General features: G+C 41.8%; 1 protein-coding gene across 1 annotated transcript in view; it reads left to right on the forward strand.

Annotated features, from left to right (window-relative positions):
* ZNF507 (zinc finger protein 507) overlaps positions 1-6,721 on the forward strand; it is a 38,760-nt gene extending 32,039 nt beyond the window's left edge. The window contains 3 exon segments of the mRNA XM_030202552.1: positions 884-988; positions 5,721-5,855; positions 6,006-6,721. Of these exon segments, the coding sequence (XP_030058412.1) occupies positions 884-988; positions 5,721-5,855; positions 6,006-6,372 (607 nt within the window). The 3' untranslated portion in view covers positions 6,373-6,721.
* The last annotated feature ends 20,252 nt before the right edge of the window (positions 6,722-26,973 follow it).

Raw genomic sequence — 26,973 nt, forward strand, 5'->3', positions numbered from 1 at the left:
AGGGGAGAAAAGCACTTTGAGAGCACTGCCACTGAAGTTGCACAGCACATGCAACCTTGGACCTGCCAGTGTGCATGTGCTGTGTGCATATTCAAACTAAGCTCTTCATCGGGATGCAAAATAGAAGTAGCATGCTAAATTCTCCTAGAGCCCTCTCCAGGACTGTGGAGTTGGTACACCAAATCTTCGAGTCTGACTCCTCTATCTTTCTACTGTCCGAATCTTACTATGTACAGTAAATCTAAGAGAAATGTGATTAGTTACAGAAACATAGGATATTTCTTTTTGTACAAAATTAGGACTAAGAGACCATAAATTATATTTATTTAAAGTTTGAACAAAGAACCTGAACCAATAAAAAAGATTTATAAAATGATAATTTACCATATTAATGTTTGTTTTTATTTTTAATTTTGAAGGTGGAGTCAGTCTGTACATTTTTACAGACTGATTCCACCCAAAATTGCTTCAGATTCCACCTCCACAGCCCTGGTCCTGTCATGAGAAAAGTAGAGGAGTGTCCTAGTGATTAGAGCAGCAGGCTGTGAACCAGAGAGACCAAAGTTCAAATCCCATCACTGATTCTTGTGATCTTGGGCAAGTCACTTAACCCTCCATTGCTTCAGGTGCAAATGTACCCCTCCTGTTTACTAAGTCATGCACTATTGCCAACACAGCCCATTCACTTTGAATGGGCTGTGGCAGCTGCTAGCGGAGCTTAGTAAACAGAGGGGATAGATTGTGAACCCTCTAGGTACAGGGAAATACCCACTACAGTTAAACGTAACTCACCTTGAATTTCCACTGGAAAAGTGTGAGCTGACTACAAATAAATAAAAAAGAACGTTCTTATGGAATCTTTGTCTTTTTTTTTTTTTTTCAGGTGTCGAGTTTGTGACTTTGCTACAACCAATATGAACAGTTTGAAGTGCCACATGAAATGCCACCCTGAAGAGCACCAAGCAGTGCAGCTCATGGAGCAATACAAGTATGCAGCAGCAAAAGTCATTATATTTGTATTCCTTAACCCCGTCTTTAAATTTTAATCCAGTTTGTGTATTTGACTTCTAGGCAAGTGTAATTTGTAACACGTTTCCCAAGTCGATTTGCTTTTCATTGTTTCCCCTTTAGAGTAGCCTAGTGGTTAATGCAGTGGACTTTGATCCTGGGGAACTGGGTTTGATTCCCACTGCTGCTCCTTGTGACTCTGGGCAAGTCACTTAACCCTCCATTGCCCCTGTTACAAAATAAATACCTGAATATGTGTAAACCGCTTTGAATGTAGTTGCAAGTACCTCAGAAATGCGGTATATCAAGTCCCATTTCCCTTTCCCTTCCTCCCTTTCCCTTTATAAGATGTGTGATGATTAGCACAGAAATAGCATTTCTATAGCGCTACAAGGCATACGCAGCGCTGCACAAACATAGAAGAAAGACAGTCCCTGCTCAAAGAGCTTACAATCTAATAGACAAAAAATAAATAAAGTAAGCAAATCAAATCAATTAATGTGAACGGGAAGGAAGAGAGGAGGGTAGGTGGAGGCGAGTGGTTACGAGTCAAAAGCAATGTTAAAGAGGTGGGCTTTCAGTCTAGTTTTAAAGGTGGCCAAAGATGGGGCAAGACGTAGGGGCTCAGGAAGTTTATTCCAGGCTTAGGGTGCAGCGAGACAGAAGGTGCGAAGTCTGGAGTTGGCAGTAGTGGAGAAGGGAACAGATAAGAAGGATTTATCCATGGAGCGGAGTGCACAGGAAGGGGTGTAGGGAAGGACGAGTGTGGAGAGATACTGGGGAGCAGCAGAGTGAATACATTTACAGTGGGGGAAATAAGTATTTGATCCCTTGCTGATTTTGTAAGTGTGCCCACTGACAAAGACATGAGCAGCCCATAATTGAAGGGTAGGTTATTGGTAACAGTGAGAGATAGCACATCACAAATTAAATCCGGAAAATCACATTGTGGAAAGTATATGAATTTATTTGCATTCTGCAGAGGGAAATAAGTATTTGATCCCCCACCAACCAGTAAGAGATCTGGCCCCTACAGACCAGGTAGATGCTCCAAATCAACTCGTTACCTGCATGACAGACAGCTGTCGGCAATGGTCACCTGTATGAAAGACACCTGTCCACAGACTCAGTGAATCAGTCAGACTCTAACCTCTACAAAATGGCCAAGAGCAAGGAGCTGTCTAAGGATGTCAGGGACAAGATCATACACCTGCACAAGGCTGGAATGGGCTACAAAACCATCAGTAAGACGCTGGGCGAGAAGGAGACAACTGTTGGTGCCATAGTAAGAAAATGGAAGAAGTACAAAATGACTGTCAATCGACAAAGATCTGGGGCTCCACGCAAAATCTCACCTCGTGGGGTATCCTTGATCATGAGGAAGGTTAGAAATCAGCCTACAACTACAAGGGGGGAACTTGTCAATGATCTCAAGGCAGCTGGGACCACTGTCACCACGAAAACCATTGGTAACACATTACGACATAACGGATTGCAATCCTGCAGTGCCCGCAAGGTCCCCCTGCTCCGGAAGGCACATGTGACGGCCCGTCTGAAGTTTGCCAGTGAACACCTGGATGATGCCGAGAGTGATTGGGAGAAGGTGCTGTGGTCAGATGAGACAAAAATTGAGCTCTTTGGCATGAACTCAACTCGCCGTGTTTGGAGGAAGAGAAATGCTGCCTATGACCCAAAGAACACCGTCCCCACTGTCAAGCATGGAGGTGGAAATGTTATGTTTTGGGGGTGTTTCTCTGCTAAGGGCACAGGACTACTTCACCGCATCAATGGGAGAATGGATGGGGCCATGTACCGTACAATTCTGAGTGACAACCTCCTTCCCTCCGCCAGGGCCTTAAAAATGGGTCGTGGCTGGGTCTTCCAGCACGACAATGACCCAAAACATACAGCCAAGGCAACAAAGGAGTGGCTCAGGAAGAAGCACATTAGGGTCATGGAGTGGCCTAGCCAGTCACCAGACCTTAATCCCATTGAAAACTTATGGAGGGAGCTGAAGCTGCGAGTTGCCAAGCGACAGCCCAGAACTCTTAATGATTTAGAGATGATCTGCAAAGAGGAGTGGACCAAAATTCCTCCTGACATGTGTGCAAACCTCATCATCAACTACAGAAGACGTCTGACCGCTGTGCTTGCCAACAAGGGTTTTGCCACCAAGTATTAGGTCTTGTTTGCCAGAGGGATTAAATACTTATTTCCCTCTGCAGAATGCAAATAAATTCATATACTTTCCACAATGTGATTTTCCGGATTTAATTTGTGATGTGCTATCTCTCACTGTTACCAATAACCTACCCTTCAATTATGGGCTGCTCATGTCTTTGTCAGTGGGCACACTTACAAAATCAGCAAGGGATCAAATACTTATTTCCCCCACTGTATAGGTTAGTAGAAGAAGTTTGAACAGGATGCGAAAACGGATAGGGAGCCAGTGAAGGGTCTTGAGGAGAGGGGTAGTATGAGTAAAGCGACCCTCGAGACGGGCAGCAGAGTTTTGAACCGACTGGAGGGGGGAGAGGTGACTAAGTGGGAGGCCAGCAAGAAGCAGATTGCAGTAGTCTAAACGAGAGGTGGGTGTGGATGAGGGTTTTGGTAGAGTGCTCGGAAAGAAAGGGGTGGATTTTACGGATGTTGTAAAGAAAGAAACGACAGGTCTTGGCAATCTGCTGGATATGAGCAGAGAAGGAGAGAGAAGAGTCAAAGATGACCCCAAGGCAAGTGTAATTTGTAACACGTTTCCCAAGTCATACAGATTTGCTTTTCATTGTTTCCCCTTTAGAGTAGCCTAGTGGTTAATGCAGTGGACTTTGATCCTGGGGAACTGGGTTTGATTCCCACTGCCGCTCCTTGTGACTCTGGGCAAGTCACTTAACCCTCCATTGCCCCTGTTACAAAATAAATACCTGAATATGTGTAAACCACTTTGAATGTAGTTGCAAGTACCTCAGAAATGCGGTATATCAAGTCCCATTTCCCTTTCCCTTCCTCCCTTTCCCTTTATAAGATGTGTGATGATTAGCACAGAAATCTCCAGTGATAACCAGCATAATGTAGGCGTACCTCTAGCAGAAGTTTTCCGATGGCTCCTAACATGGAAGTGCCTAAAACTTTCTAGGCATGCACCTGTTCTTACCAGGGCCAGCACATCATTAGGCAGGACTAGGCAATTGCCTAGGGCAGCAGCTGGGGGGGGGGGGGGGGGGGCTACAGTTAAAGCAAAATAATTGTCCTGACAGCTACATATATATTGATGGTTGTTTGACTATAATTTTCCCTGCAAAAAGTGTGAGCAATTTTGAAATAGTTTGGACACTGCCCTCATTGTTTGCATGTGATATATACAAAGTTTAATATTTAAAAGCATGACAGTTTTTGGGGTGAGGGGGAGCAGATTAGGGGCCTAAAAGTTAACCGAGGGTAGGTTCTGCCCTGTCTCCCCCCCCCCCCTGAAAAAAGAACCAAAAAAAATGTTATTGTCCTGACTGCATCATCCTGACAAGTGTTCTACCTTCCTGCCAGAAGACAGGTAGAGAAACTGTTTGGGGTGGGTCCCATTTGCCTAGTATAGCAGGTGGCCTTTCCATTCCCCTTAGCTCATCGTTCAATCTTACATGAAGGTCTTCTGGTGGAATTGATAAATAGAGTGGAGATGGTCTTGTTTTCTTTTTATTCGTTGGTAATGCAGCTCCATGCATCTATGCAGATCAGGGCCAGCCCAACCACTGAGCAAGATGAGGCAATTACCTAGGGCAGCAGCTTCTGGGAGTACCAAAGGGCAGTTGCTGTCAAAGCAAAATAGGTCCTAACAACTACACAAACTTTCAACAGTGAGGAGGACAGGCAACTTTTAAATAGCAACAATGAGAAAAAAAAACACAGAAAATAATCCCCGCAGTATATCCAATGTTCAACAAAAGTGGAGCTGGACACAATGACTTCCAACCAGGGAGGGAACACTAAGACAGTCTTTATTAAACCATGCACCAGAGTACAGACCTGACACAAAACTGCAAAAATCAATGAAGGTTACATTAACTTCTTTGATTTTCGCACCACACTGGTGCAAGCGTTCTGTTTTGATTTGCTTATTGTGTTTACTGTGGTCATCTCAACTTCTTTTGCACCACAGGAACATCAAAAAGTTGTTACCCTGATGTGGCGCAGTCATATCCATCAAAACACGGTCCCTTGTTGGGTCTCTACTCTAGTGCATGGTTTAATAAAGACTTTCTTTGTGTTCACTCCCTTGTTGGAAGTTATTGTGTCCATCTCCACTCCTTCAGTTTTCAGATAGCCCATTTAGGGGGTTGTGTTGGAATGACCGTGACTGTTGGGGGGGGGGGGGGGGCATAATGCAAAGGTTTGCCTAGGGCTCCTAATATGTTTGCATTAGGCCTGTTGAGGATTTTAAGCAGCTTTCTACAAAGCCTTACCCCAGTAGGCTCTTGAACAACAATGGCACATTCCATAACTCACCTCTAAATCATTTGAGTGCTAATTGCTATCTCCGGGCTAACCCAGTTAGCTATTTTATGTTGTTGACTTTGGGATCAAATCCAGGGTTTTCAAAATAGCAGTGGGTTGTGTGTACAGTTTGCATTTTTCTGATTGTTGGAATGTTGCTGAATTCTAAATGATTGACCTGTTCTTTATCAAAATAACTTTTATACAATCTCTTACATCACTTTTTTCAGATGCTGTCTTTGTGGGTATGTTTGTAGCCATCCTCCTTCTTTGAAATCCCATATGTGGAAGCATGCCAGTGACCAAAACTATAATTACGAACAAGTGAACAAGGCTATAAATGATGCGATATCTCAGAGCAGTAGGTGTGTAATTTTTGTGTGTATTGGGTTAAAATCTTAACAAGACACTATTGCTTTTAACTTCTGTTGCCAACAGTTGACACTGCAGGAAAAAAAAACTGTATTTAGGAAATAAGTATCAAGTCATAGTCAGTCTTATCTGTTTTATTTTAGGGTTGAAGAAGAACTTCAAGACAACACTTTACTAGAAGTTACTGATGAAAAATCTGATCCCATCTTTGCAAGTTCAGAAAATGTAGTGCCATTTTCGGAGGTACTTAATCAGACTACCAGTGAAGTGGCGGCTCCTGAAGAAAGTCAGAAAGTTAACCCAACAAGCAATACCTCATGCAATGTAGTTAAAACCTCAAGTCAGCCACGTCCTGGCATGGAGTACTGTGTCCTGCTTTTCTGCTGTTGTATTTGCGGGTTTGAATCCACCAGCAAAGAACATTTAATGGATCATATGAAAGAACATGAGGGTGAAATTATTAACATCATTCTTAAAAAGGATTCGCTTTCCTCTCAGGGCCCTAGCTGAATAGAAATGAAGAAACTGACAGGCGATAAAGACCACTTCGCTCGTTTTCCCTACCTACTGCAATATCATCCTGGTTTATTGCTGCATTCTTGGTTCTAAAGGGTCACTTGTGCTTGCTTCACACCTTCAATTTCCAATAGCATCTTAAACTGCCTTCTGTGCATGCAGCTGTCACCCTTTTTGTTACTTCTGCAGCTGTCTAACATGTCCCTCTTTTCCACTAAAGAATACTTGCCTCTTATGACTTTTGAGGTGTTTGAAAGTTTCTGTAATTGCAGCATTCTCTTCCAGGGTACACATAACTGGGGTTTTAGATTTAACATATAAAACAAAAAGGGAGGAGAGTGGATGAGGATACCAACAATTGTATATTTATTCACTTAAAAATTAAAAGATAACAATGTACATGAAAATGACCCGACACGGCCGTGTTTCGGCCCAAAGGCCTGCCTCAGGGGTCTTTGCAACCTTGGTAGATGTAACTCGGAATGTGTACTCCAAGGGAAATAACGAGACACAATCCTCTTAGGTCTGCTCTCTTCAAAAAGGTATATATAAAATATATATTAAAAGGCAAAACGAACTTGTAATACTCCTCTCCGAAGAGATGTCTACAATTGTGAAATATATTTCACAATTGTAGACATCTCTTCGGAGAGGAGTATTACATTCCGAGTTACATCTACCAAGGTTGCAAAGACCCCTGAGGCAGGCCTTTGGGCCGAAACACGGCCGTGTCGGGTCATTTTCATGTACATTGTTATCTTTTAATTTTTAAGTGAATAAATATACAATTGTTGGTATCCTCATCCACTCTCCTCACTTTTTGTTTTATATCCCACGGTTTCGTGAGGGTTTTCACCTCCTTTTTTGTTTTTGTTTTAGATTTAACCTCATAGGCTTTAGAGCAGCCCTTATTTGTGACTTGCCTCTACTCTTTTTCTCTCCCTTTAAATGTCCTTGACCTTGTGACATGGTAACCTAAATGAAATCACATCATTGTTTGTTAAAAAGATATTACTATTGCCTTTTTTTCTTGCACACACTGACAACGGACTTTAGTTATGATTAACCTCCCCCCCCCCCCCCCAATCCCAACAAAAACCCTCTATTCTTCTGTTGAGAATTGGGGGGTCCCGAGCCCCCCCCAAGAAGGCTAGAGTGACCTTAATCTGACTCCATCTCTAAATAACACTAGTACTGGGGTAATCAAGGAGTTATTGCCTCTAAGGGAGACGTTAGGTCTAAGGAAAAGATACCAGCCTTATAACAAACTGGATTTAGATTACAAGTTATACAATGCATTTATACTTACAGCCTTTGATCATTAAGTGAAGCCCACAAATCATCATTTGGAATGAGGAGTTTATTTGCTAAGGTATAAGTCAAATCAGTGATTGACAACAGGCATGTACAATCAATTAATTATAGGAATATAATAAGCTACAAACAGGTGTTAATTATTTGCTAATGTTTTATAATTTCTTTTACCAATTGGAGGTTTTACAAGGGAAAGCAACTAGGAAATTTGTCAATTTTGTTGGACACATTGGTTTCCCTTGGAGAGAGAGTGCCAACCCTTGTCTCTCTAACTCAAACCAGGAAATACCCTGATTTTTATAAGTGCCTTCAGGATATGGATAATATGACAGTAGATATACCTGATTGGATCTATGCTAATGTCATGGTTGTCACTGATTGGCTCATGCTAATGAGTAGCTTCTATCTTGCTAACATGGTTTTGTCTTTAGCTCGCTTCTTAAGCAAGACCCTGCTCACAGGAAAGTCTCCCTCCTCTCTTGGACAGCTCCCTTTTTGTAAACACTTCCCTAGATACGGACATCCAAACATCCAAACATGGACATCTCTGTCTTATATCATCTTGTGATCTGACTTAGGATTTTAGCCATCAATTCCTTGATCTTGGCTTTTGCACTGCTTTTGAATGTCACACTAAATTCTAATGAGGCCTAGTCAGTGCCTTTTAGCAGTTTAAGCTGTTTAAGGTATGTAAATTGACCCACCACTATTCCAGTGGATGGATCCCAAGCGGGGACACATATTAACTTACAGGAAAAGCATGTCCTTGCTCAGCCAGTCATAGATTTTTAAACCAAGCTGGTATTTTTACAGCCTTAGTCCTAAAATCTGGCCTTCCACCCTTCCGGTGGGCATCCAGTGAGGGCCTCTTGCTGTAGTATAATTATACACTTCATTGTTATGTAGTTATTAGTACCTCATATCTTATCATGTATTTTTTCTCAGGATTTCAGCACTCCAAATACACAAATGCAGGGGGGGGTTTACATTAATTTTACTGCTGACCCTTAAGTCCTTAAGGTTTCTTAAATCCCTTTCAATTTTTGAATATCCTCTGCAGTATCAGTCCTGTTGCCTATATCAGTAGATCGTAAACCTGGTCCTGTGGGCACCCCAGCCAGTCGGGTTTTCAGGATATCCACAGTGAATATACATGAGATACTTGCATGCACTACCTCCAGTGCGTGCAGATTTCTCTCATGCATATTCATTGTGGATATCCTGAAAGCCTGACTGGCTGGGGTGCCTCCAGGACCAGTTTTGGGATCCACTAGCTTATATTATGTGCAAAAAGACTTGCCTGTCTTTAGTGCTAATGTGGAAATGACCCTAGGACTGTTTCCTATGACACTCCTGGTTACTCTCCTCACCTGACTTCAGAGTGGACGTTCTATTTCCCCAAACATTTGGTTTTTGAAGTTTTGAGAATTGTTCATGCTGTCTGAAGTGCTAGTTAAAAAATGGAAAAAAAAAAAAAAAAGTTAAAGTGAGACAACTTGCAGTGATGTGAGGAGCAGAATACCTGCTCCATTAATGTAGTGCAGTTCTAACAGTATCTTACTGATAGCAAACTAGCATAATATCACATATTTTAATACCACAGTTTTGGGGAAAGATACTGTAATCCACACTGACCTTTTAGATTACCCCTGGTGCATATTGTTAGGTTTTTCCAGTGTTTGGCACTTTTGGAAAATGCTGTTGTGTTGCCATAAACTAATGACACTTAGAATCCTTTTTTGATATAGCTCATGTCTTTTCAGTGATAGCTCAAGGTTGGATATTAGTCTGTAGTCATTCACCAAGGAGGAGTTGTCTATAGGATTCTTAATGTGAGGGTGTATATCATTCAAGTTTGAAAATGTTTTAAAAGCCTGAAGAGTAACCTTAAGACTCAGCCTGTCAAAGTTGACGATGCAAGAGATGAAAACCATGATGAACCAGGGTTGTGAGGGACACTGTGTAGCAGGTTATTCTTTCTAGAGCTATGGTAAGAGTAGAGCTTCACTAAAAGACCTGGTCAGCTAGGGGCAAAGAAGAAAAATCTGGGGGTGGGGGGAAGTTGATCACAATTTTAAGAGATATCCAAAGTAAGAGATTTTAAATTTCGGGGGGGGGGGGGGGGGGCAAGTTGGAGGAGGGGTCAGAATTAGTGCAGGAGATTTGAGGGAGAAGGAAATCAAGAGACAGGGGAAACTGTGATTTGAGAAATGTTTGAGATTGATGTAGTTCAGGTGATAACCAGATCATGCACCAACACTGGGTCAGGGACAACATTAACTGGATAAGACCTGAATCGTGTAAGAAGGTTAGGAAGTCTTATGTAGTAGAGTCAGTATGGTCATTAAGATGGACATTAAAATCACCTAGAAGAATGAGAGGCCAAATTATGGATTGAGATAAGACTGTAGCGGGCTTACTAAGAAAGATGAGTAATTGGAGGAGGTTGATAAATCAGCAGTAGACGAGAGAGATACAGGGAGGAAACTCAAACAGCAATATATTCAAGTGAAGGAGTAGAACAAGTTTATCAAACTCAAGGAAAATGAAATAGAATCTAGGATGGGCAACCCCCCCACCCACACCTTTTTTTGTTTGAGCAGCGTTGGAAAAGAAATTTGATACCCAGGAGGCAGGAATGATGGAGGAATTCCAAATCCCCATCAGATAGCCAAGTTTTCAGTAAGCAAAGTAGGTCAGAATGAGCCTGGTGTAAATATATATTTACCAGATGCTCTTTGCTATGTAAAGAATGAGCATTCAACTGTGGAATGCAGAGGGGAGTAGGGGGAATGGTTTGGAGCCAGAGGTATGGAGGATGTATGTGGCTGAAGAGTGGTCAAATAACTAACCTGAGATTGAAGGCAGCATCCCCAATGTACCAGAAGTGGAAGGTATGGTCCAGGGCTGTGGTTGAGGCAACAGCAGATGAGAAGAGGTATAATAAGGTCAAGACTAGTAGAGGCACCCTCAGAAGCTGCAAGGCGTGTTCTTGTTCGCACTCCAGGGCAGCGGTGAAGTTAAGAATCCTAGGATTATGATATCTTTTGGGCAGAGCTACAGGCAAAGAAAGGGTCATAGGAGCGACAGCCATGCTCCAGTTCCCCCCCCCCCCCCCCCAAAAAAAAAAATGGTCTACAACCTTATGCTGTTGTTTCTGGTTAAGCTGAAAAAATGTTGGCCCACTGAAGTTTTTCACTTGTCTTATTTTCAAAACAGTGTCTCCTATTTGTCATTGTAGGTAGTAAAGATAGGGCCACTATTGTTTTTAGGGAGAAAAGTGACTATCTGAAATAGGTCTATGGTCATTCTTACTAGCAAAAATTACTTGATAATTATGCTGAAATGTTAAAACAGCCTCTACAGCTGCATTTTATTGGGATCCAGGTGACCTTTTTTTTCCTTGTAGGATGATTGACCTAGAAGATCTGCCGTTAAAATGTGGCACTATCCAAATACATCTAACACTGACAGACTCTGTACATGAATGTGTGTTTCTCACTTTAGTTGTGGATTTATCCTTGTACGGTGAAGTACTTTGTCTTTTTAAAAGTGTGATGCAAAGGTTTTTATTTTTAATTTATTATATCATAGTTATGAATGCTTTCTCTTATCAAAAAGGAATATACTACAGTCCTCTATCCTAAATGGTGCTATTTCCATATTTGTTTTCTAAGGATCTTTGTTAAGATATTGAATCTGGTCAACAGAGCAGATTTTACCTTTTGAAGAGGTATATTTTGTAAACATGGTTACATTTTAATCTGTGTTTAGTGCCCTGCTGGTTTTACTTCAGTAGAGTTGTTGATGCTTTCTGTTTAAATCAATATTTTTTAATGTAAATTATGTTTCTGATGCCTAAGTCAATTGTTTATTACATTTAAATACTGAAATATTGTTTAATAATGTATTTATTATAGTCCATTTCCACAAAATAGGCGTGACCAGTCTCAACCAAGGTTATATTTCAGGCATGTCTAGAAAAGGCAATTAATGTGTGACTTTAAAAAATATGAATATATCAAATAGCTAGAATAAATTATATCGGGGGGGGGGGGGGGAGGAATTTTAACAGGTTTATCTTAGCCCTTTCTTTTTCCCCTTTCCTTTCCTCCCCCCACCAAACAATATATTGTTTCAGTAAATGTTTGCATCAATACAATGGGTGTCCTTGAGAACAAATGTTTGTATGGAGTTGCAGCATGGTATATTTTCCTTTAAGTGCCCCTAAATGCATGAGCCTGAGTGGGATGGGAAAGGAGGGGCTATCTTAATATATAGTGGGATCCCATCTTCTGTCCCAGCAGCATTTTCTGATCAGCACTCTGCAGCCTAATAGCAACATCCTATCAAACCTACTCCTTAAAGGTGCAGGGATCGGTCAGCATTAAAAACATAACCATTCTGAAGTTAACCATTTAAGTTATTGAATTGTTTTAAATGGTAAATGCAAGAAAGAGCTGCCTATAGCTATCCTCCCATGTCTTTACACTCCCCAGGCTGGCCAACAGCAGCCTAGCCTATCCCTCAAAGGCAAGCTAGTTAAGTACCTATCTTGTCAGCAACTATAGAACAATTAAATAATTAAACAGGTTTTACTTTCCAACTAACTGTTTAATATTTTACCTCCCTAGCCAGCAGCAATTCTATTGCACAGTTCTCTGAATATCGCTGGTCCAGGAGCGCTTGTGCCTTTAAGGGTGCCAAGTGGTGCTTGTGAGAAAGTGTTGCAGTGACAGAGGGTTAGGTGCCCCTTTCAACCTGGCACAGTCTATTAAGAATACATTAGCCTAAAAAGCAGTCTGCCAGCTCCTTGTGACTCGGGGCAAGCCAATTACCCCTCCATTGCCCCAGGTACAAAATAAGTACCTGTATATAATATATAAACCTCTTTGATTGTAACTACAGAAAGGCAGTATATCAAGTCCCATCCCCCTTCCCCTTTCCAATACACATTTCATGTTTGTTAGTAATTTGGAAAGTATAAAAAAATCAGAGCATCCTAAGTAATTTTAACTACCTTTTGTAAACCTTATGAAATATGAAGATGGTCCATAACCACTCTTTACATTTTCAATAAAGGATCCTGCATTTTAAAATAATTATTAGTGATTAACAGTATTTATATAGTGTCTTCAGTGTTATGTAAGATAATTCCCCATGGTTATGGTATCTCTGCATCAAAAGAGCTTAGAGTATATTTGAGCACTAGGAAACTAAAAATGCTAAGTACTACTACTACTACTTAACATTTCTAGAGCGCTACTAGGGTTACGCAGCGCTGTACAGTAGAGTTGATAAGGAACTTGATCTAGGCTTAAGATGTTATTGAGCCTGTCTGTACAAGAAGCCAGGCTGCCCCTCCCAGCTTTAAATACTGAATTAAGGGCTTCTGTTTTTAGATGTTTGTAATTTGTACATTCTGATTGTTGTTATTTTAGCTATTTTAGGGCCTATTTACAAACTTGTGCCGATCGTAACGTGTTCACTGTGGAAGTTAATGTGCGGTAGCTGCAACATCTCTGCTTTAACATTTGGGGAATTTTCCAGCACTTTGAGGAAGGCAGCTATGCTGTTAATGCAGAACAGTAATTATCATGCGTAGCCAATAACATGGAATGCCGTTAACTCTGCCTTTGAAGGTGGCGATAACTGTACTGTATTATCTGCCATATCAGCAGTTAATGTGTTTTGCAACTCCTTGTTAACAGCAAGGCACAGTCCCAGCCTGTACCACACCCCCCCAATAGGAAATTCCTTATTAGGTGTTTAATTTAGCAATTAACTTGTGCCATTTTAGTAAATGGGCCCTATAGAGTTTTATGTAGATATGTAAAATCTGTGGGTTTTATTTAGAGTGGGATCCCATCTACCTCTCCATTGCCATTACCTGTCTATCCCACTGTTTGCCCCCAGCCCATCCTTACTATACTCTCATCCCCAACACCACCTTGATTATTATGTCCTCTTCTCTCCCCACCCCACCCCTGCTCCAGAGTAAATACGGTTAAGGAGGAAACATCAGGACAAAGCAGTTAGGTACAAGGCAGGCAAGATGAATTTTAAAGTACAGGGGCAGCAGTGTTTTCAGTGTTCTTGGATAAATACCAAGGGATGAAAACCAGAAGCCCTATTTATGGTTTTGTTCTAGGTTGCAGAGGCACACACTTTGAATCGCATAAGTGATTGACTGTAGTGTGTAGATTAAAAATGCCCTTTCGTTCCTAGATTGTACAGGTAGAAACAACGCCAACAAGAAGCAAGTAAGATGGCACTTCTCAGGCCTCGTACCCTAGGTGATTGCTCAATACACCTCGACAGAGGCATGCTGCTACAGCAGTGCTGGGCAAAGTTTTAAGCATTAATATAGCTGTATCAGAGGAGGAGCCTGTCCATCTGGTGGCATTAACAGAAGGCCCTGCCACCAGACCCACTGACTGTGCTCCCCAGTTGGAGCCCACTGGAGTTCTGGGCAATGGACCTGGTTAAAAGACACTTAATTTTGCTGCAATAGGAGTGCTCCCATTCTATGCCTCTGACAAACCCCTTTTGCAGACAGAACCAGTTCACACTTGCCAATGTAAATCAAAAGCTCACACTGCAGCTGCTTGTTATCTTCCAGTCCTGAAAATCAATAAAGGATGTTCAGCTAGAGCAGGAGTCTTTGGGACACACCCAGTCAGTCAGGTTTACAGGATATCCACATTGAAAATATGCATGAGATGAATTTGCATGCACTACCTCCTTTGTTTGCAAATTATATCATGTGTATTCATTTTGTGTATCCTGAAAACCTGATTGGGTTGAGAACCACTGTGCTAGTATGTAATTTCACTTTTCGCAAGCACTTATAATATATACATACATTTTTTAAATATATATGTATGTTGGGTGTACAACATACTGTGGAATAAAAATTATTTAATACTGATTGACATTTTGGTTTGATATTCACAATGTGTATGTGTATTTTTTTAATGCAAAGTATTGTGTAATACTATGGCACTGCTTTTGTAGCCAAATTGTAGAACTTTTTAGAAAACTGACATTTAAAGTCCATAGTTGATTCTTACACTGTATCTTATTTGAAAACAGTCTGGTTTTGCATTTTCTAAGATTATCCAGCACATAAAGCTGCATGCCTTAAGCTGAAATCTTGTAGGGTGATGTTCTGAGTAGCAGATTGTCTGTTCTGGAAAAGGCAAAGTCTGTAGTACTTCTTTAACTACCTTAAATACTGTACAATGGTAGAATAACTTATTTTGCTTCACAAAAGTTTGTCATGTATTGAATTTAATATTGTATTTTGGTAATAAACTTTGTTTAAAAAAGGTGTATAAATGTTTCTGCCCTGTTTTTCTTTGACATAGTATTTGGCTTTGAAAGCAGAACAAAGCAAACACCTACCCTTACTCACACCTCTCCTGCTTCCTTCACTCTTGCCCATTCCCCTCCGCCTCATCTACCCTCCAATTGCTCATGTACCCTTGCTCATACTTCTCCTACTCACCTCATCCCTGCATTTCTACATTCCTATTTCTTTTATTACTCCGATAATATTCAACTTATTTCTCTCCACCAATACTTTGTAATCCCAATTACTATGTAAGCCGCATTGAACCTGCTTTGAGTGGAAAAGCGCGGTGTACAAATGTAATAAATAAATAAATTAGAAGATGATGGCACAAGAAGACTAATTGACTCTGCCCAGTTATTCCAAAGATCCACTCCAGCTGTCAGCCATAGAACATCACTGCTTCTAGAATATCATTCCTTATCCCAGGCAATTTGTCTTTCTCTATTGCACTCCACCCTATTTATTTCACCCCAGCACCCCTCCACTTCTATACGCGGCCACAAAGTGCAACAATAAACCAAGCAGTGAGCCAGCCAGCTGCAACATCATTTTATAATGAAAACATATTTCCTGACCGTGTCCCCTCACTCCCAAACCACTGCATCAATCCATTCAGTACAAGGAATGTCCTGCCTGACAGACTCAGCAACAATGTGAACCACCTGTGTTCCACTAGGGTTTCCAGTTGTTACCTTATTTGCAGACAGCAGCTTATTTGATTCTTCTGCTCTTTTTTTGTTTGTTTGTTTGTTTGGTTTGTTTTAATTAAGGATCATCTATGCCTCTCAGAAGGCAAAAGTAGAGACTAATAGACGATTCACCACTGGAGACATAAGTCCAACAGTCTTTATTATATCAGAGATAACGACCCGACACAGGCCGTGTTTCGACGCTAAAAAGCGTCTGCATCAGGGGTCAATAAATACACCAAGTAATGAATGCAAAACGAAGAGTCCTACTTGTATATGTGTTGTCAACTCACTGATCACGTAGCACCAAACAGAATATGCTGGATACAAACTATCAGAGCAAAAAAAAAAAAAAATCATCTATTAGTCTACTTTTGCCTTCTGTGATTCGTCATCGTAGAGAACTTTTCCTGTTCTATATTTTGGTTCGTCTATGTCTCTTCCATGCCTCAAAAGTTTTTACAGTTTGTCTTCACTACCCACTCTTAAGTAAGCATTCCACACCTCTTCCAGGAAAAGGAGAGAGGATGGGACTTGATATACCCACTTGATATAAACTTGATATAAACCACTTGAAAACAACAAAATAACAAACTTTCGCAAATCTCTTCATCAAAGCCTACCACGAGAATCCATAACAAACCACAACACATCAACACTCCTTCCTTACTTTGATCGTCTTCTTTCTGTAATTGCTTTAATAGATTGACTGTTAGCCTTGATATTATTGCTATCTTTGTACCACCAAATGTATCTTTGTACCCTGAAATGTTGATGCCATGACAGGTTTTGTAAGCCACATTGAGCCTGCAAACAGGTGGGAAAATGTGGGATACAAGTGCAATAAATAAATAACTACCACCTTTCTGTGGTTACAATCAAAGTAGCTTTCATATTATATACAGGTACTTATTTTGTACCTGGGGCAATGGAGGATTAACCCCTGGATTCTTTATAGCGCGCCTAGAGATCTGCACTGAAATCCGTGTGGATTCTATAATAGTGCACATAATTTATCAGCATAATACCACTTAAGCAATAATGAGCACTAATTGGCACTGATTAGAATTTAGGTGCATAACTCGCTAAGCGTAATCTGTAACTATATGTGCCAAACTTCTAATGCGTGCAGGCAAAAAGGGGTGTGGTTATGGGTGGGGAAATGGGCATTTTGTGGGTGTTCTGAAATTTATGTGCATAGTTATAAAATATGGCCCAGTGCGCCTAAATCTGTGCGCTGGGATTTACACCACATTTTTGTTGGTGTAAATGGATGTGCGTAGATTTAGGCGCTGAAATATCAGCTTAGCGTATTGTATAATTTGTGCCTAAATCTAGGCACTGATTATAGAATCCGCTTAGTTGGAATTGATTTCAGCGCCAATTTTTTTTTTTTTTAAGGCACCATATATTGAATCTCCCCCTAAGTGACTTGCCTAGAGTCGCAAGAAGCTGCAGTGGAAAGAAATATTTTCTGATGTTGCACCTGCCACTATCCTTCCCAAGCATCATCATATGCCCCCTGGTTGCAGGATTTCCTTTTAATTGAAAAAAGGGTTGATCATGATGCACTGTTAATGCTGTTCAGCTATTTGAATGCATGTCATAGCCTCCATATCTCACCCTTCCTCTAAGGCTGGGTTTCTTAACCCAGTCCTTGGAATGCACCTAGCCAGTCTAGTTTTCAAAAGATCCATGGTGGCGTTTGCTATATTGCTTCGTACAATGGCATCAAATTGGGTTATGGTTCAAAAATGTATAAATCGGAACAAAATGGACAAATCAACCAAAAGACAGAACAAGAAACCACAAAAGTGGAAGTAATGACACAATGTTTTCAGTAAAATTTTATACTGTGACGCCAAAAAGAAGAAAGATTCTTAAAAATTGCTGATCTCTAATTCTGTTCTATTTAAGTCACTTGAAAAGCTTGAGTATAAAACCCTATGGAAGGTTTCCAGGTTTATTGAGAATTCTACAATGTGGGGACTGACCAGCTAAATAAAGGCTGTAGTCTGGGATGTGCCAAGTAAAAAGAGGTGACAGTTAGAAGGTTTTTCTGAGAGGATCTAATAATGCAACTTGAGATTGGCAGCCAATATTGACTCTGGGCAAGTCACTTAACCCTCCATTGCCCCAGGTACAAATAAGTACCTGTATATGTAAGTGCATTGAGCCTGCCATGTGTGGGGAAAGTGCGAGGTACAAATGTAACTTTATATATATTTATTATATATATATATTTTGTTCTGCAACAGATGAGTTAGAGTTACAGATTGTATCTTCCAGATAGCGGTCTTCTGAATTAGCTGAAGCTGCTTGATATTGTGGGACTCCAGCCAACAAGGAATTACAATAGTCTAAGCAGTTGATTACCAGGACACGTAGCAATATCTATAGTGCCCGAAGATCAGGAGCTACTTCATGGAGTGAATTTTCCATAAAAATACAAATGATTTTTTTTTCACCATCATGGAGATATGAGAGTAGAAACAGAATTTGATGCCAGGAGCTGTCATTAATTTCTTTGTAAGAAAAGGATTTTTTTTTTTTTTTATTAAAAGTTTGAAATGGAATTGGCCTATGCAGGAATCTCTTCTCCTTGGATCCTACAATCCAATCAGAACAGACACACAATGGAAAACAAATAGGCTGCCTTGGATAAGACAGCAAGGCCATGACTGAAGACTTAAGGCGAATGGGTGTAAATTGGGGAGGGGCAACTTTTTAACAAGTATCAAATATGAATTTTGGGGATCTGTAAATGCGTTATGAAAAGTTGTTTATCCATTTGTAAAACACATAGGAGGTCTTTTACTAAGGCGCACTAGCATTTTAGTGCACGCTAAAAATAGGTGTTGCACTAAATGTTAGAGATGCCCATAGGAATACATTGGCTTCTCTAGCATTTAGCGCATGCTAAAAACGCTAACGTGCCTTAGTAAAAGACCCCCATAGAGTTGTAGGTACAACTCTGTCTTTCTAGGCGGACTGGATTGGCCATGCTGGTCCTTTGCCACCATATACTATGTAAAACCTTTAGTTTGGCTGTGAGAAGATCTTTGGTGAGAACCATCAACATGCACTGTAAAGAGTGAATCTGGATTGAAGTGGATTAAGAACAGGGGTAAGATGTAAAGTAGTAGAGACAAGGGGGAGGTCCACTTGCTTTCATTTATTATTTTATTATTTATTAATCAGGATTTATTTTACTACCTTTTTGAAGGAATTCATTCAAGGTGGTGTACAGTAAGAATAGATCAAACATAAGCAATAGAAAATTACAGCAGTAAAAACATTCAAATAACAATACAAAATATTGGCATAACTACCTCTCAAAATGTTTTATTACTAACCACAATTTATAACAGCAATGTCACAATGAAAATGTTCCGAAATCAGTGAAGGTCAAACTGTTAGTGCTCCCAAATTCAGTATCTTGAAATAACTTGAAACAAGCCAAAATATTATCATGTATTCAAGGGTATCCAAAAGCAAACCTTCTTGATAGGGCTCTATGAAAAGCCCATTACGGATACCACCCCATAAGTACATAAGTATTGCCATACTGGGACAGACCAAAGGTCCATCAAACCCAGCATCCTGTTTCAAACAGTGGCCAATCCAGGTCACAAATACCTGGCAAGATCCCAAAAAAGTTCAATACATTTTATGCTGTTTATCCAGAAATAAGCAGTGGATTTCCCCCAAGTCATTTTAATCATTGTCTATGGACTTTTCCTTTAGAAGCCATCCAAAAAAATTTTTAAACCCTGTTAAGCTAACCCCTCTTTCAAACTCCAAAGATTAAAGGATTCACCAAATCTTTTGTTATCAGCAATAAAAATCTTCAGGTTAAAGTCTATCCTCTAATATAGATCCATATTTCACTACCTTGCTTCCTCAGGAGAAACAGAGTTCACCCTGATATATATATAACACCACCACCACCATATTATTAAAACCTATCAAAGAATCTATGTGATAAAAAAAAACATCAATTCAAGACACTATAAGCCTATACATGATGGCAGCTTACCGGTATTGATTCATGGGGCACAAACGGGGTGTTTTGCATTGCCACAGTGGGCTCTTATTTGTGCCTTTTGCTCAGAAGCAGGAGTGATGATGGTCCCTACAGCCTGCTCTGCCAACTGCTTCCTCCTTTCAGCTGCAAAGGAGTTCTTCAGTTTTACTCCATCTGTTCAGGAGCAGTCAAAACCAACTTGCTGGTGACTAGTGTGTGAATGTACTTTCAAAAGCCTGGCTGTATGTGTGGCTTCATTTCCCTGTGTTATTTGGGACTGAGAAAAAAAAATTGTGAATTTTGTAGGATGGTCTATAGTTGAGCATGATTAGATAACCTTATTGAATAAATAACTCGGACAACAAGGATATATGTTGATTATTCAACAAAAAGGATTCAGCTATAAATATACTGTGAAAATTCATGTGAACCTTTCATTCAGTAACCAGTGATACCTCCTCGAGCAACAATATACTGCCTGCAAGCCATCAAAGTGGTGTATATTCAGGTGTAGAGGGTATTTCTGTTTCCCTGGAAGGTTTACAATCTAAGGGGCCCTTTTACTAAAGGGTTCCCACGTGGCAACCCGGAACTACCACCGGTCCAACACAGGTGCCTGCAGTAATTCCACCCCCAGTGGAAATATTTCCGGTGCTAGCGGAAATATTTAAAAAAATATTTCCTCAGGGGGTATCGTGGGAGCTCCTACCGATACCTCAATGGTGGGTGGCAGTAAGAGCTCCCTTCCGAAATGGCCACATGGCATGTGCAAACTTACTGCATGGCAAGTTAATTTTTTGGTCTCTTTACCCATTGTGGTAAAAGGGCCCTAGATTTCCGCAAAAACGGCCACCACCGCTAGCACAGGGCCACTTTTGCTGCAGTTTAGTAAAAGGGCCCCTAATTGTGTACCTGAGGTAATGGCTAAGTGACTTGCCCAACATCACAAGGCACTGCAATGGAATTCGAACCAGGCCCCCTTAGGTCTGAGCCCACTGCTCTAACCATTAGGTTACTCCTCTAATATTAAAAGAAAGCTGCGCTCCTGAATGTATCCCCTATTTTCATCCAAGCTTAGGGGTAGATTACTAAAGTGCACTACCATTAAAACGTGACTTACTGCAGGTCCCAATGTATGCAATGGGTTCTATTTACTAATTTTCTACCATTTCAATTGTGTAACTCTTTAAATCCCTTTCTGTTTTATTAGGTTCTAATTTTTAAACTGTGTAAACTGCTGAGATGTATACGATGGACAGTATATCAAATTCTTAATTAATTGCAAACTGTAATGTTCATTATCGATGTTAGCACACATTAGTGTATGCTTTAGTAAATCTAGCCTTTAGGATCCTAAGTTTTCAGATGAAAATTCACCTGCCATTTGTTTTCTTAGATGTAAAAGCTTACTGTAGGTGCCCAGTGCTAAGCTCCTAACTTCTTCCCCGCCTTAAATCGGCCCATGTTACCATCTCATTTTTAGGATCTTTGGGACTCTAGTGAAATAAGGATCCCTTTTACTAAAGTGCAATCTTTTTTTTTTTTTTTGCACTCAATGCACATGTAAAACAAAAGAAAAGTATGGTAACTGCAAGGCCTGTGTGGTAAATGGAGGGAGTAAATGCATTTATAGCACAGGGCACACTGTTAATGCATGGCACCACGTTTCTTGAAGTGACAGTGTGGAAGCAGCCATGCTATCTGCCACTGCAGTTCAGGCTCACTCAGAAATAAATCCGAATTTGTTCAGCACTGCTATGGTGGCGCACCATCCCCAATGTATGCACAGAAGAAACAGATCCTTGTAGAATAGGAAATGTGCAATACAACAGCGAAGATGACTCAAGAATAAGCAGACGATGCTTCAGATGCTCTAAAAGCTTATTGTGGAACAAACGAGACTCAACACAGCTGTGTTTCTGCCGACAAGGCCTGCATCAGGAGTCTCTTGGATTGTACTGGATTGTCCACTTGAAATAATATCTGTAGTCAGTATGAAATGCAGCAAAGTGCACTGTGCACCAAAACAAAGGTAGCTGTAGAAGCAACTAACAAAGTGCAGTTTGCACCACAGCAGTTCACAGGCTCATGCAAACTTCTTAACTCTGAACATCTCTCTCTCTCTGACAGTAACCCCTCCCCCCCCCCCCCCCCCCCCCCCCCCCCCCCCCGGGTACCTCCAATATCCCCAACACCTTGACACAGACCCTGCTCCCTTGATCACAGCCCTGATCCTCTGACATAACTCTGAACCCCCTGACACAGACCCTGGCCCCAAACAGAACCCTGAACTTCTCCAAGACAACCTAATCCCCTGAGCACAACAACCCTGAACTGCCCATTGACATCCCCAATACCCCCATTCACAATCTGGGCCATGACACAAAAATCCCACCCCTCTGACATAACCCAATCCTCTCCCATACCCCTGGGACTTATCAGCATAGGACAGTGGTCCCTGGTGTTGACGTCTGAATCCAAAATGATGCCTATGACCCCCTACCAGTAGTCTCACAGTACTACCACTAGGTGGCATACAGGGACGAATGACCCTAGCAGTGCTACCAAAAGGGGTCATAGCTAGGCACCATTTTGGATTTAGGTGCTGACTCAGGTTGACCCCCAGGTAAATCTGGGAAGGTTGGGCTCTGGGGTGGGGGTTTTATTTTGGAAAGATGTGTTTTATTGAAAGAGGTGGGGTTGTGTCAGTGGCCCAGATTCCAAACAGGGGTTTGGGACTATCATCAGAGGGGATTCAGGGTTGTGTTGGGGTTCTGATAAGGGTGTTCAGGATTGTGTTGAAGGGAAGTTAGGGTTCTGTTGAATTTGGTCAGGGTCATGTTGGAGCTGACCAGAGTTGTGTTGGGGGGGGATTAGGGAGCATACTGCACAACCCTGGGGCAAGCCTGTGGCACCGAATAGGATGGGAATTGTTTCTGTATCTTTGCGCCACATTGTCTTGGTATTTGAAGATTAGTCCGGGGTTCAGTGTGACCTCATGAATAATTTTCCATTTTAATCTAGAGATGATTTTGGTAGAATGACCACGTCTAAGAGAGGCACTAGTATTCAACGTTTTCTGTTTGTAAACTGTTTTGTTTGATGATGGGTGATTAGCGGCTCAAATGTTAGAAATAGTCTTTGTCCAGCAATGAACTGCTTTTTTTCAAAGGCCCTCTTCAGGTTCAAGGATGAAAAAGAAATGTACTTAAGTGTCTTTGCAGGCTTTCTTTTACTTAACCCTCAAATGTCACACAATCGCTCAGGCAACTAAATTCTCAAACGTCATATAGTTGAAACATTTCTGTATGGAAGAAGAGGCTAAAATTCTTCAAGTGTAATGCCAAGGACTGATGAACTATTACAGGAAGTGTTTAATTGAAGTTAGAGTGCCTCCTTGAGCATTCATACCTACTATACATACTATCTTGTTACGGTGTATGGAAACTTATCACAATGTAATTTGTTCTGTATATGATAAGGAACCGAGGCAGTGCTCACTTTCTCTTTGTGAATTTTTGCTTGCAGTATTTGCCTGCATTTCTTCTCTCTTGCCTTTCTTTATGTAAACATGTACTGTTAACTGACAATAAGAAGAACATATTGACATAATTGACTTACCAGAGAGAAAGAATAAAAGTTCATCATGCACCTGCTTAAACCTTCATTATCCCAATTGCAGAGGACTTAAAGTCTGTATATACATCCAGTTTCTCATACACCTGCACGCAACTATGGAATGAATTACCGATTTCCATAAAAACAACACACGACCTGACAACCTTCCGAAAGTTATTAAAGACCTACTTATTCATAAAGGCGTACAATAAAGATTCCCCATAACGATCTGACTTCCTAATTATTCCAATCACAACTATTAAGAAATCCTCCTATCTGTTCATCCTAATTACATCCTCACGACTGAATATTATATCTTGTCCTGATATCATTATGTTATGTTGATCTTTCAATCCACTTCCAATCCAATATGATTTACCTATTGTCAGGTTCTCAGGTTCAGAGCCAGCGGGGCCGGGCTCTGGAGCAAACGTGAGCCCTTGGGCTGCTGCCGAGGAGCGACAGCAGCGGGCAAAACCCACCAACCAACACTGGGCAAGCACACCGGCAGGGACTGCAGGCACTGCCCAGTGAACCGGAATACATGGACTGGAATCCCCCGGACTGGAGGACACAGGCCTGGAACACACACCGGACCGGAACACACTGGACTAGAGCACACCAGACTGGACACACACCGGACCAGAACACACTGGACTGGAGTGCACCAGACTGGAACACACACCGGACCGGAACACACTGGACTGGCGCGCACCAGACTGGACACACACCGGACCGGAACACACTGGACTGGAGCGCACTGGACTGGTCCGTACAGCTTCACCTGCACTTGGCCACTACCCCCCCCCCCCCAAGGGTTGAGCCCTTGGGTTCGAGTGGCCGGCAGGACTTACCGGATACTGGATGACACAAGGACCAGGACTGGAAACAGAAGAGACAGCAGTGCTCCAAGGAACTGGACTAACCAGTGCACTCCTAGGCCTACACTAACAAAAGGACTTCCTAAGCCCTATACTAACAAGCTAAACACAAAACTAACAAGCTTCCTAAGCACTACTCTAGCAAGCTATATACAAAACTAACAAGGTGCTTCCTAAGCACTACCCTAGCAAGCTATATACAAAACTAACAAGGTGCTTCCTAAGCACTACCCTAGCAAGCTAGACACAACTAACAAGGTGCTTCCTAAGCCCTACTCTAGCAAGCTAGACACAAAACTATCAAGGTGCTTCCTAAGCACTACCCTAGCAAGCTAGACACAAAACTAACAAGGTGCTTCCAAAACCAAGAGGGAAAAGCAGGGGAACCACAAGGGAAAAGCAGGAAAGCTAAACACACAGACACCAGTGCACACTGCACTAACACTAACCTGGACCTTAGCAAAAGCAAGTAGGGAAACTAAACACAAAGTCAGAAGTGCACACTGCACCACCCTACCTAAAGCAAACACAACCGTTGCAAAGGCTCTGAAGGAAAGAACACCCCTTCCTTATCAAGGCCCTCCCCGATGATGTCACACTCCCTCGCCCAAGGCAACAGCACCCTGACCCAGAGAGGACACTGAAACCCATAGAGGCCCAACCCACACCAATGCAGCACCGTGAAGCACTTGAAGCCAGTACACCCAAAGAGAGTTAGAGCTAATTCAGTCCACACACACAGCTGTAGTAAAGTGAAACAATTAGCCCCATGCTGCTGGAAGCTGCCAGCACAGAGAGAGAGAGCCAGCTGCTCAGAAAGGACAGACAAAAGAAACAGAAGCCAGCTAAGCTGACCACCAGGAAAAAGGTAAGTTTGAGAGGGGTTATGACCACAATCATAACACTTATGCACTCTTATTTGTAACAATTGTAAAATTATTATTCCGTTAACATGATTGCTTTGATATTCTATGTACCAATCTGTATCTATATTTTGAAATTCTTTCCTATAATGTGTACATGTTGCTATAACATTTTGTAAGCCACATTGAGACTGCAAATAGGTGGGAAAATGTGGGATACAAGTGCAGCAAATAAATAAATAAAATATTAATTGTTCTGTGAAGACTGTCTGTTTCTGAAAAAGAGAAAGGGCCTGGGAGATGGAATCTCAGATTCAGGAGATTATCTCTTTAACAAACCAACATAGGGCCCCTTTTACCAAGCTCCGGCAAAAGCGGGCCAGCGCTGGCGTCGGCGTGTTTTTTACATGCGTGCTGAGGCCCCCTTTTACCGCAGCTGGTAAAAGGGAAGTCTCGTTTTCCTACAGGAAATGGCCATTCAGCAAGTAAAGCATTGAGGTGGGGTAAGGGCTCCCCCGTTAACCTGGCGGTAACTGGGCAGCATGTGGCACTGCCCGATTACTGTCGGGTACACTCCAGCGCTACAAAAATACATTTTTGTAACGCCGGAAATGAGGCGCACTAGGGGTGGGAAGTACCGCTGGGTTGCTGCTGTAGCCCGGCAGTACTTCCTGTATAGCAAGCAGTAAGCCCGCGTTGGGCTTACCGCCGCTTAGTAAAAGGAGCCCATAGTGCTTGAGGAGAAAACTACAAGAACAGCATTGCTGGTTGAAGTGCCAGTATCAAGTGATTATTTTGTACCATGTGTGTGTGATAAGATTGAATATTATCAAATAGCAAGAGAAGCAATCAGAGACCAGGAACATGTGCTAGAAAGACACAAAATTAGTCCCAATTGTTTGAGTACCATCTGCTCTTCTAATAAGAGCCTCCACAGTCATTTCAATAAGTTGCCTGTTTGTAGTATTGTACAAGCTCTCTAAGAAAGCCCGTTGACACAATCTGCTGGATTCTGTATATAGGTTGCCCAAAGTCAGGAACGGATCCCAGATCAGTCTGTAAACCAATTAGCTAATTAGTGCTAACAATATTGATGTTAATAAGCACTTAATTGGCAGTTGACAACACCCTCATCCTCCCCGTCTCGTCAGCCCGCAATCTCGGAGTCATTTTCGACTCCTCCCTCTCCTTCTCTGCCCATATCCAGCAGACAGCTAAGACCTGTCGCTTCTTCCTCTATATTAGCAAAATCTGCCCATTCCTCTCTGAACAGACCACCCGAACCCTCATCCACTCACTCGTTACCTCTCGTCTTGACTATTGCAACCTTCTCCTTGCTGGTCTCCCGCTAAGCCACCTATCCCCCCTTCAATCTGTCCAAAATTCCACTGCACGTCTTATCTACCGCGTGAACCGATACTCTCATATCACCCCTCTCCTCAAGTCGCTTCACTGGCTCCCGATTCGCTACCATATTCAGTTCAAGCTTCTCCTAATGACCTTCAAATGCACTCAATCTGCAGCCCCCCATTACCTCTCTACCCTCCTCTCCCCCTATGTCCCCACCCGTAACCTCCGCTCTCAGGACAAATCACTCCTATCTGTACCCTTCTCCACCACCGCTAACTCCAGACTCCGTCCCTTCTGCCTCGCATCACCTTATGCCTGGAACAGACTCCCTGAGCCCATACGCCATGCGCCCTCCCTGCCCATCTTTAAGTCCTCACTTAAAACCCATCTCTTCTCCCTTGCTTTTGGACCCTAACCACCTTCCCCATTCATGATACCTACACTGACTACATAGCTTGTTACCTTTAGATTGTAAGCTCTCTTGAGCAGGGACTGT

The sequence above is a fragment of the Microcaecilia unicolor genome, chromosome 5 (assembly GCF_901765095.1).
Source record: "Microcaecilia unicolor chromosome 5, aMicUni1.1, whole genome shotgun sequence".
NCBI classification, from domain to species: Eukaryota; Metazoa; Chordata; class Amphibia; order Gymnophiona; family Siphonopidae; genus Microcaecilia; species Microcaecilia unicolor.